This window comes from Bos indicus, chromosome 10 (assembly GCF_029378745.1).
Source record: "Bos indicus isolate NIAB-ARS_2022 breed Sahiwal x Tharparkar chromosome 10, NIAB-ARS_B.indTharparkar_mat_pri_1.0, whole genome shotgun sequence".
Classification (NCBI taxonomy): Eukaryota; Metazoa; Chordata; class Mammalia; order Artiodactyla; family Bovidae; genus Bos; species Bos indicus.
This window is the reverse complement of record NC_091769.1, coordinates 102,887,615-102,900,133: the sequence shown is the minus strand read 5'-3', so window position 1 is coordinate 102,900,133 and position 12,519 is coordinate 102,887,615. Positions and strand designations below refer to the sequence as shown.

General features: G+C 40.7%; 1 protein-coding gene across 2 annotated transcripts in view; it reads right to left on the bottom strand.

Annotated features, from left to right (window-relative positions):
• TRIM69 (tripartite motif containing 69) overlaps window positions 1-12,519 on the bottom strand; it is a 36,732-nt gene that overhangs the window by 14,404 nt on the left and 9,809 nt on the right. For both annotated transcript variants that reach the window (XM_070798042.1, XM_019967990.2), the window contains 2 exons: window positions 1,249-1,731; window positions 319-414 (listed from right to left, as the gene is read on the bottom strand). In XM_070798042.1, the coding sequence (XP_070654143.1) occupies window positions 319-414; window positions 1,249-1,731 (579 nt within the window). The remainder of the gene's footprint in view (window positions 1-318; window positions 415-1,248; window positions 1,732-12,519) is intronic.

Below are 12,519 nucleotides of genomic sequence, written 5' to 3'. Positions count from 1 at the left end.
ATTCCTTATTTTGCCATAGATAATAGGAAAGATCAGACAGATCACAGCCCCATAGCAATCACCTAGTGACTGCACCATGAAAAGGATCAGCTTATCTAGGGGAAAGGTCAGTCTGCTCTCTCTGTTGATCAGCTATTGGGAACCTACTCCACTGCCGTATTTCTTTCCACTCTACAGTGTCTGTTTTCTACTTCTATAGCCTGGTGCCATTTAGCATTTTGTTGTATATGTAAAGGTACCTTTCCACCCACATAGCTGAAGTTACAGGGAGGGTACAATTCCAGTTCTGTCTCATGGTCCCTCTGCCCTGCTCCTCACCTTGTGAGCAGCAATAGCATCCTTCTGCATATTCTTCAGGGACTGAAGCTCCTTCAGGGTTGCCTCCAGTTGACCCTGATGAATGGTAAGCTCCTCCTGGGGATACCATAAAGAATTAACCCATGCTAACTGGGAGATAAAGGGCCATGAAGAACATCTACCCCAAAGCCCCAGGGTGTCAGGGGGAAAGAAAGCAAGCTCCTGCTACAAAAGTCTCCTTTTCCCTTGTATCATAATTCCTGTCTCTTCCAAAAATTGTGAATAAAATTACAAACTGCAGAGAAACTGTTTTATCTTCTTATTAGCTAGCTACAGGGCTTTGAGGAAGATAACAGAACTCTGTACATTTTCTAATATATTTACACTGTTCTTGCTATCTCTACTTTTACTTACATTGTTCTCACAACACTCGTTTCTTCCTTCTGTCCATCCAAATTCAAATAATTGCCCCCCTTTCAAGCTTTCTTTCACCATGCCTCCCCTGACTATTTCAGTTTTCTCTAATCTCTGAAATTCTAAACATTTGTGAATTACAAATGTGACAAAAATTTAGCTCTCAACAGTAGACTGTCTTATATTCCTTCTGTTGTTTTGTTCACTTTAAACTTGACTAAATTTCAAGACTTTTATAACAAAAGCAATATTTTACAAGTCCATGTTCTGTACAGTGTCTAGTAGAATGCTGTCAAGGCAAGGTTTAGGTAAATGTTTGATTTATTGAGGAAGTAGGCCAGAGCTCCCTTACTGCTTCCCTATAATTGACAACTACAGAGAAAGAACTTTGCAAGATACATTGTATTTTTTGAGCCCTCTGAGCTTTCTAATAATCACCTGAATGAAAGTGTGGTATTGAAAGAAGTACAACAAACGATTTTTCCCAGCCTTCCTAAAGAATTGCTCAAGACTGTTCAAGACCCAGGGATCACCCACCGTGAAGAAATGGACAGCATCAGAGATCTGCAGGAATTCTTTAGACTGCCCCACAGACAATCGAGCATCTTTGCATTGAAAGCATATTAGTCTCCCATCTGGCTTACTGAACAGTTTCAGGTTCTCTCCATGCTCTGGGCACCGTGGATGGCCCTTGAGCAGGGGTAGCTTCTTAATCTTCTCTACCAGTTTCTCCAGTACAAGATTAAATGTACAGTTACTGTATTGACATAACATCTTACACTCAGGACAGAATGTTTCATTTGCTTGCTGCTTCCAAAAGTTTTGGATACAAGATTGGCAGAAGTTGTGGCCACAGCTTAGCATTAATGCATCACGAAACCAGTCATTACACAATGGGCAGTGTAATTCCGTAGTAATATCTTGTATCTGCACTTTGGAGGATATTTGGGTGATCACATCATTCACTTCAGCGTAGCTGTCTGAATCAGTATCAGTTTTGGAGGAGAGGTTGGAAGATACCTTTGAAAAAGAACAGCTAAAATGAGTTTCTCTTTCTTGCTGCCCATTTCAGCATTTCAGAGTAGTGGGCTCTGTTCCTAAAGGAGCTGAGAATTGGTACAGCCAGAGTAAAAGCACTATCATCGCTTCTTTGAAAGTGATCAGTAAATTCAGTGTTCTCTAACATCAGAGTTTATTCTACTCCCAACATTATTAAACTTTAATAGAGAACCAAGGCAGAAGATGAAAGAGTACCCAATCAAAGAAATGTATTTCATTGTATATCACTTCTTCCACTCACTTTCTCCTTGTATCAGTTGAAAGTTTTACTTTAAACATTTGTTCTATTAGTTATTACCTTTCATTTTGTTTTCTAGAAGTCATGTGCAAAGAATTGGAAGATCAGTCAGATTCCTCAGTCAATGGCATAATATCATCAATTATAATATCATCCAGGCCCTTCACCCTTCCTTTTTAAAAAACATGTTCCAGAAATAACATTTATACAGAAAATGTAGAATCATAAATGTACAGATCAATGACTTTTCACAAAATGAACATATCTGTGTAATCATAACCCTGATCAAGAAACAAAACATTTTCAGGATAACCAACAAGGTCCTACTGTATAGCCCAGGGAACTCTGCTCAAAGTTATGTGGCAGTCTGGATGGAAGTGGGGAGATTGGGGGAGAATGGATACATGTATATGACTGAGAGTCCCTTCACTGTCCACCTGAAGCTGTCACAATGCTAATTGGCTATACTTCAATATAAAATTAAAAGTTTATTTGAAAAAAGAATACAGTTGAAAACAGCATTAAAAAAAGAAAAACATTTTCAGCATCCCAGAAGTTCCCCCCCCCATATGCCTGCTTCAAGTCACTATCCCTCATTAAGACTGACCCCCATCCTGACTTCCAACACAATATATTAGTTTTACCTGTTTTTAATTTTATATAAATGCAAATATATACTCTTTTGTTGCTGACCTCCTTTGTCAACATTACATTTGTGAGATTTATTCATATTCTATATAATTTTGGTCCATTCATCCTCATTGCTGTATAATATCCAGTGTGTAAATATGCCATAATTTATTTCTCTGTTCTACTGTTGATAGACTTTTTGAGTAGTTACCAGTGTGGAGCTATTATAAATAGTGTTGCTAGGAACATTCCTGCTCATGTTCTTTGGTGAATATATATTATATACAGACATATGTAGGAGATATTGTGGGTTGGCTTCCAGGCGACCACAATAAAATGAATATCAGAGTAAAGTGAATCACATGAAATTTTTGGTTTCCCAGTGCATATGGAAGTTATTACTGTAATCTATTACATGTGCAATAGCATGATGACTAAAAAGTACGTATCTTAATTAAAAATACTTTTTTGTTAAAATATGCTAACCATCATTTGAGCCTTCAACAAGTGGAGTCTTTTTGCTAGTGGAGAGTCTTGCCTCTGTGTTGATGGCTGCTGACTTCTCAGGGTGATGGTTGCTGAAGGCTGGGGTGGCTGTGGAGGTTTCTTGGAATAAGTAGTGAAGTTTGGTGCATTGATTGACTCTTCCTTTCACGAATGATTTCTCTTTAGCGTGTGGCACTGTTTGATAGCATTATACCCACACTACAGCTTCTTTCAAAATTGGAGTCAGTCCTCTCAAACCTTGCCTCTACTCTATCACTAATTTTATGTCATAGTCTAAATCCTTTGTTGTAATTTCAACACTCTTCATGGTATCTTCACCTGGAGTAGATTTTATCTCGAGAAACCACGTTTTTCCCTCATCCATAACAAGCAACTTCTCCTCTATTAAAGTTTTTTTTTTTTTTTTAATGTGGACCATTTTTGAAGTCTTTGTTGAATTTGTTATAATGTTGCTTCTGTTTTATTTTTTGGTTTTTTGGCTGCCAGGCATGTGGGATCTCAGCTCCCTGACCAGGAATCAAAGCCACACACCCCCCACGTTGGAAGGTGACTGCCACTAGACCTCCAGTTGTTTTTGTTGTTCAGTGGCTCAGTTGTGTCCCACTCTTTGCAACTCCATGGGCTGCAGCACACCAGGCTTCCCTGTCCTTCAGTCTCTCCCAGAGTTTGCTCAAACTCTTGTCCATTGAGTCAGTGATGCCATCCAGCCATCTCACCCTCTGTCATCCCCTTCTCATCCTGCCCTCAGTCTTTCCCAGCTTCAGGGTCTTTTCAAATGAGTCGACATTTTGCACCAGGTGGCCAAAGTATTGAAGCTTCAGCTTCAGCATCAGTCCTTCCAATGAATATTCAGAGTTGATTTCCTTTAGGATTGACTGGTTTGATTTCCTTGCTGTCCAAGAGACTCTCAAGAGTCTTCTCCAGCACCACAGTTTGAAAGCATCAATTCTTCAGTGCTCAGCGTTCTTTATGGTCCAACTCTCACATCCATACATGACTACTGGAAAACCCATAGCTTTGACTATAATACAGACCTTTGTCGGCAAAGTAACGTCTTTGCTTTTTAATACTCTCTCTAGGTTTGTCATAGCTTTTCTTCCAAGGAGCAGGTGTCTTTTAATTTCATCACTACAGTCACCATCCACAGTGATTTTGGAGCCCAAGCAAAGAAAGTCTGTCACTGTTTCCATTTTTTCCCCATCTATGTGCCCAAGTGATGGGACTGGATGCATGATCTTAGTTTTCTGAATATTGAGTTTTAAGCCACCTTTTTCTCTCTCTTCTTTCACCTTGATCAAGAAGCTCTTTAGTTCTGTGAAATTGCAGTTAATTGAGTCATATCTTTAGGCTCCACTTCCAGTTCTGGTTCTCTTGATATTCCACCACATCTGCAGGTACTTCCTCCACTGAAGTTTTGAACCCCTCAAAGTCTTCCTTGTGGATTTTAATCAACTTCTGCCAAATTCCTGTGTATGCTGATAGTTTGACCTCTCCCCACAAATCGTAAGTGTTCTTAATGGCATCTATAGTGGTGAATCCTTTGCAGAAGGCTATCAATCTACTTTGCCCAGATCTATCAGAGGAATCACTATCTAATGCAGTTATAGCCTTATGAAATGTATTTCTCAAATGGAAAGACTTAAAAGTTGAAATTATCCTTGTCCCATGTCCTGTTGGCAGGCATGAAAACAGCATGAATCTCATTGTACATCTCAATCAGAGTTCTTGAGTAATCAGACAAATTATCAATGATATTTTGAAAAGAATTTTTTTCTGAGCAGTAGATCTTAACAGTGGGCTTAAAATATTCAGTAAACCATGTTGTCAGCAGATGTGTTGTCATCTAGGCTTTGTTTATAGAACACCGGCAGAGTAGATTTAATGTAAATCCTAAGGGCCCTAGGATTTTCAGAATGGTAAATGAGCACTGGCTTCAACTTAAACTTACCAGCTGCATTCGCCCTTAGCAGGAGACACGTCCTGGCCTTTGAAACTAGGGAGCCAGCCACTGACTACCCCTCTAGCTGTGAGAGTCCTCGGTAGCATCTTCTTCCAATATAAGGCTGCTTCATCTACACTGAAAATCTGCTGTTCAGTGTGGCCACCTCACTAATGACCTCAGCGAGAGCTTGTGAACAGTTTGCTGTAGCTTCTACCTCAGCACTGGCTGCTTCACCTGGAACTTTCATGTCTTGAAGATGGCTCCTGGAGCCGTGTGTCCCCCTCGGCTAGATTCACACTCTTCTTCTGCAGCCCCCTCACCCCTCCCAGCCTTCCTGAAATCGAAGAGAGTTAGGGCCTTGCTTGGATGAGGCTTTGATTTAAGGGTTGTTGTGGCTGGTTTGATCTCTTACCCAGACCCCCAAAGCTTCCTCCATTATCAGCAGTAAGGCTGTCTTGCTTTTTCACTCTTCACAGCTTATTGGACTCACACTTTTAGTTTCCTTCAAGAAATTTTTCTTTGCATTCACAAGTTGGCCACGTGGCACAGGAAACCTAGCTTTCAGCCTGTCTTGGCTTTTGACATGCCTTCCTCACCAAGGCTTAATCTTTTGTAGTTTTTGATTTAAGACATGTGACTCTTCCTTCCCTTTGAACACTTAGGGGTAATTGTAGGGTTATTAGTCAGCCAAATATCAATCTTGCTATGTCTCAGGGAATAGGCAGGCCCAGGGAAAAGGAGAGAGACAAAGGAATGGCCCATCTGCAGCAGTCAGAACACACACAGCATTTATTAAGTATCCTTGTCTTATGCAAGTGTGATCTGTGGGGCCTCAGAACAATTACAACAATAACATCAAAGATCACTAATCACAAGTAATATAATATCTGTGATAGAAATGTAATAATACATATAATTATATTTTTATTATATAATAATATGTAATATATCAGATATTAATATACTAATTTAAAAGCTTGAAATATTACAAGAATTTTCAAAATGTGGCACAGAGACACAAAGTGAGCAAATACTTTTGGGAAAATGGGACCAATATACTTGCACAGAGCAGGGTTGCCACAGACCTTCAATTTGTAAAAGATGCACAATGCTATTAACATTCTTACATGTGTTACTATATGTCTTTTCTGTATTTTTTTGTGGACATGTGTAAACATTATACATGTGGGAATAACACTGATAGATCATGGGATATGAACACCTTTACCTTTACCACATAATACCAAACTGTTTGCCAAAACAATGGTAGGAATTTACACTCTACTAGCAGGACATGAAAATTTTGGTTGCTCCACTTCCTCACCAACGTCTATTTTTGTCACATTTTCTGTCTTATAACAAACCAACTGATGTGTAATGGTACCTCAGTATAGCTTTAGTTTTCATTTTTGTGATTACCTAATGCAGTTTAACCAGAGAAGGCAATGGCACCCCACTCCAGTACTCTTGCCTGGAAAATCCCATGGATGGAGGAGCCTGGTAGGCTGCAGTCCATGGGGTCACTAAGAGTCAGACATGATTGAGTGACTTCACTTTCACTTTTCACTTTTCATGCATTGGAGAAGGAAACGGCAACCCACTCCAGTGTTCTTGCCTGGAGAATCCCAGGGACGGGGGAGCCTGGTGGGCTGCCGTCTATGGGATCAGACAGAGTCAGACATGACTGAAGTGACTTAGCAGCAGCAGCAATACAGTTTAACATTTTTCACATATTTGTGGATCATCTTTTGTTAAGAGAAGAAGTGTCTTAAGTCTTTTGTTCATTTTTTTAATGAGTTGTTTGTCTTATTGATTCAGAGTAGTTCTCTATATATTCCAGATACTAGTTCTATTTTGGTTGTTTTGTAAATATCTTCTCCCACCTTTGGCTTATGGCTTGTCTTTTCATCCCCATTATAGTGTCTTCCCATGAAAAGAAGTCCTTAATTTTAGTGTAATTCAGTGTAATTTCGGAGAAGGCAATGGCAACCCACTCCAGTACCCTTGCTTGGAAAATCCCATGGACGGGGGAGCCTGGTGGGCTGCCATCTATGGGGTCGCATAGTCAGACATGACTGAAGCGATTTAGCAGCAGCAGCAGCAGCAGTGTAACTTAGTATAATTTAGTTTATAAATCTCTTCTATTTTATATTTTGTCTAGATTAAAGGCAAGTCCGTACAGGGAATATCTGTGTTTATTTCTGCTTGGAGATCCAAATTACACCAACCTTCCACCATTTTATGTTAATATTATTGGTTTCAAATCTGTAGCTCAAAGCATGCATGCTAAATAAGTTGCTTCAGTCATGTCTGACTCTTTGTGACCCTATGGACTGTAGCCTGCCAGGCTCCTCTGTCCATGGGATTCTCCAGACAAGCATACTGAAGTGGGTTGCCATACCCTCCTCCAGGGGATCTTCCTGACCCAGGGATAGAACCTGCTTCTCTTACATCTCCTGCATTAGCAGGAGGGTTCTTTACCACTAGCTAGCTCATAGAGGGGACTGTAAATTTTAAGCCTAACCCTGTAGGAGGGCAAGCTTGTGGTTAAAAATTCTCCACAGACACTCTTATCACTCAGACCCCAGATCATGATAGTAAAGGTCCTTTATTATTTTTCTTTGCCACTCCTTCACTGAGGATGTAACCCTTCAAATGTGTTACCATTATTTAAGGGTCTGAGGTCCAACTCCCTACTTGATGTGGGTCTAAAGATTGTTAAATCAATTTTACATAAGTTAAATAAAATTTTTTTTTAATTGTTAAATCTGGGTTTTCCTGAGATACACAAAAACTCTCAGTGCTGATACAGCTCTCAATGACTCCAGCCCATCTCACTGCTTTCCAGTCTGTATTCTTTGGAATTTCTCTTTACTTTCTTGTACACTCAGGTATGCATTACAAAGGATGTTTGTTACATTTTAACTGGCATTTCAAGATGTTTTATAGTGGCAGGTTTTCCAGGATAAATGGTTCACAGTATTGCCAGATGTTTCCCAGAATAAATGATTCACAGTATTATAGCTGCTATTATTAAATAGTAACCAGTAGAAGTGGATTTGATATCAGTACCTAAGAGTCTGATGAAGTAAACATTCAATAATTTCATCTCTGTTCTAATTCCCAAACTTGTTAGGGCATAGAAGTGGGTAAGATAGAGGCTCTGCCCTTGAACTGCTCACATCTAGGTTTTCACTAGCATTTGTAGGTCATGGCAAAGTACTACTTGAAGTCCCTGGCCCATTCTTCTTAACCTCCCAACTCCTTTACCCTATCCCATACCTCATAAGCATGTATGTGGAAAACCTAGCCCACACAACAAAGCTCCATACACGCATACACACACATCCCTATACACAGCTACCCTTCGGGCACACAGTTGCCTATGGGAGCTATGGAGGTCCTAACAGTGGACACAGAATCTCTTGAATAGAGAATTTTAAGAGTCCTGGATGCATGGCATGTAGTTTAAAATATTTATGGGAGAGAGCATTTTCCAGCCATGGACTCTCTACCTTATAAAGAAGAACATAGCTGGAGGAGGGTCGAGTGGGAGCCTTCCCAGGTCCAGCAGTGGCTTTCCCTGCCCACTCCACTCACCTTTATTCTACCTCATCTGAGCACTAGCCATGGGTTGAGCCTGTCTCTATTCTGGAATCAGCAACGAGAGGGTGGCCTGAAACCAAGTCTGGAGTTCCATCTCACAGGCCATATCTTTACCAGAACTGAACTTCTGGAGTCTCAGGGCCCTGTGGGATCTGTCTGATTTAGCTGTGTGGAGGACCTTGTCACCATTGACAGCCCAGGGCTCTCCTTCTTCCAGAGTATTCTGCCAGGATTCCTGAAATGACTTTGCCCCCAGCTTAGACTTTTCAAATGCCAGGATCCACTGTTCCCAGCATATACCATTACCAGCTCTGTGTATTCTTACCCTTTCCTAAATGCTAAAGCTGAAACGCTGTGATTCAGGAGTATAGAAATGGAGACTGAGATGAAACCTCCTCAGAGCAGGAGGATAATTTGTATAGTAGAGCTAAGTATGTTTTCAGTTCAGTTCAGTTGCTCAGTTGTGTCCGACTCTTTGCAACCCCATGAATTGCAGCACGCCAGGCCTCCCTGTCCATCACCAACTCCCGGAGTTCACTCAAACCCATGTCCATCGAGGCGGTGATGCCATCCAGCCATCTCATCCTCTGTCGTCCCCTTCTCCTCCTGCCCCCAATCCCTCCCAGCATCAGGGTCTTTTCCAATGAGTCAACTCTTCGCATGAGGTGGCCAAAGTATTGGAGTTTCAGCTTTAGCATCACTCCTTCCAATGAACACCCAGGACTGATCTCCTTTAGGATGGACTGTTGGATCTCCTTGCAGTCCAAGGGACTCAAGAGTCTTCTCCAATACCACAGTTCAAAAGCATCAATTCTTCGGCACTCAGTTTTCTTCACAGTCCAACTCACATCCATACATGACCACTGGAAAAACCATAGCCTTGACTAGATGGACCTTTGTTTGCAAGGTAATATCTCTAGTATGTTTTCTGCTGCTGCTAAGTTGCTTCAGTGGTGTCCAACTCTGTGCGACCCCATAGACGGCATCCCACCAGGCTCCCCCCATCCCTGGGATTCTCCAGGCAAGAACACTGGAGTGGGTTGCCATTTCCTTCTCCAGTGCATGAAAGTGAAAAGTGAAAGTGAAGTCACTCAGTCGTGTCCGACTCTTTGCAACCCCATGGACTGCAGCCTACCAAACTCCTCCATCCATGGGATTTTCCAGGCAAGAGTACTGGAGTGGGGTGCCATCGCCTTCTCCCTAGTTTGTTTTAGGAGAGCATAATAGATGGGTCCTTGATGTATGACTAGGGGGTGTGGTCAATGGAAATATATAGGCTATATAAGATAGGACTCAAAAGATCAGATCTTAGGCAGACAGAAGTGAGGAACATTATTATGGGAGAAAAAAGAAATGTTAAATGTGCAAATACTATTTTTCAATTTGCATATTGGGTCCTCCACAGGATGAAAAGCTTAAATATAGATGGAAAATTTATTCTGAGGCAGAATCCCTGATGATTAGTCCATAGGTTTCTCTCATGCTCTTGAAAGGAAAACTAGAATTCAGAATTTGCTCTGACACTCAAGTCAGTCTAATCAAGGGAGTCCAAAGGATTCTGACCCTAAGACCTCAGTTGTCTCTATCTGCTGTACATCCCCTCAAGAATCTAAGTATCCAGAACTCTTAACTCTTCATTTCTAACCCTCCATTACCAGTTATAACTGTGTGCTTGCCTCTCCTTGTAAACTTAGTTTCACTCATATTCAGATCTGTTCTAGCCAAGAGAATATGGCTAAAAATGCTTTGCCTCACCATTCATCAGATTCCATACTCATTGATACCTCTCTTGCTCTCTTTCCACACTTATATTTTCACCTCTTTCTATCCAAATGCTTTGGCTTGAATTCCTAGACCTTTGCTCCCTAGTTTCCCTGTGTTGCCTGTGTTCTTTACCCCTGACACTCAATCTCCTCAAACCTGGGTCTTGCCTGCCTGGACCTAATAGAGCCATCTCTCTTGGAATATTACCCCTCCACCATTCTTCTGTCTTTCTGCAACGTCTATCAGACAAATATAAGCGCCTCTCCCTTTAGCCCACATTTCTCTTAATTTCCTTCTCATATTCTCTAATTCCAAAGTTCTCAGTGCTTTGCTCTGGACATTTTTCCCCATTCTTTTTTTATGGATGCTACTTTTTTTTTTTTTTTTTTTTTTTTAACATTGAATGAGCTGAGTTCTTCCTCGGCTGTTTGCAAGAGACTTCCAAGAGGATGGAGGCAGGACCATATTTAAAGTCATTTGCTGTATGAACCAGTATGTGCTAGTGCTTGCTTTTCCCCATGATTAGCATTTCAGGGTTTCTTACAGTGCAGGGTCTATGTCCTTCACTATTCCGTACCAACAGACTGCTTTTTACAGGCATGACTATTTGTCCTCGTTCAACTTCACCTTCCCTATACCTCAAATCTTTGTGACAAATGGAAATTAAAAACAAAAAACTCCAACTTCAGTCTGCTTGCCTGTTCTTGTTGTTCAGTACAAGAGCTTTTTGGTCTTGGGTCACCTTCTTTGGAGAGCAATATTACTCTCACATTGTATAAAATCTGCATCCCTAGGGCATCCATTATCACATTCCTGTTTGACTTTCACTATACTGGGCTGTAGTCATAGGCTGTAGTCCAGGCTTACAGACTATTTTTATCTGTTTTCATTTGTCTATTTTGTTTGTTTTTCATCCTCTTTATAGTTTTGAGTTGGATGAATTTCTGAGAGAAGAAAAAAAATCAGTTTTTATTCTAACACTTGAAAACCACTGCTTAAATTGTTTTTGACCATTTATCCAATCCTTTTGTGTTTGTAGAGAAGGGCTGGGGAGAGGGTAGGGGAGGATATTTCAATATGTCTTTCATACACCATCTTAATCAGATTAAGTAATGGACTTTCAGCAGTCATCAATGTGGATGCCTCTCTTCAAAGATTTCAAGTTAAATTTCCTTCCAGCAACAGGTATAGGAACTCAAAGTCAATGTTAAGCAGTGTTATAGAAAAGGCTATGCTCTATTCTTCCCACAGCTTCACAATACTTCCCACAGTATTTTTAAACTAAGATTCACCCCCAGGACCTACTACATATATTGATCACAGTTGCTGTCATTCCCGTAGTCCATGCTAAAGGTCAAGCCTGCATATAGCTTGTGACCTCCACTGACCATCTGCCAGGTAATTAAAATACAGGTGGGCTTCTGACCCATTCCATAGGGTGTTCAACAACCCAAGATGTGACTCAGTGAAAAAAGATGGTATGGGAAAAACAGAACCTCTTGCGAATTTAGCTCTGGAAACAAGAGAGAGAATCAGGAAATTGACAATCAAAGCAAAAGCTTAAAGGTTTCCATGAGGTAGAGTTTGGAACAAAAAGATCACACCATGGAGAATCATAAATAAATATAATCTAGAAGACGAATTTTAAACGTAAGGCCAAAAATAAAAAACCAATGCAGATATGTAGGGTGGAATGTGAAGTAAAGTGGGCCTTAGAAAGCATCACTACAAACAAAGCTAATGGAGGTGATGGAATTCCAGTTGAGCTATTTCAAATCCTAAAAGATGATGCTGTAAAAATGCTGCACTCAATATGTCAGCAAATTTGGAAAACTCAGCAGTGGCCACAGGACTTTGGAAAAGGTCAGTTTTCATTCCAATCCCCAAAAAAAGGAAATGCCAAAGAATGCTCAAACCACCGCACAATTGCACTCATCTCACACGCTAGTAAAGTCATGCTTAAAATTCTCCAAGCCAGGCTTCAGCAATACGTGAACCGCGACCTTCCAGATGTTCAAGCTGGTTTTAGAAAAGGCAGAGGAACCAGAGATCAAATTGCCAA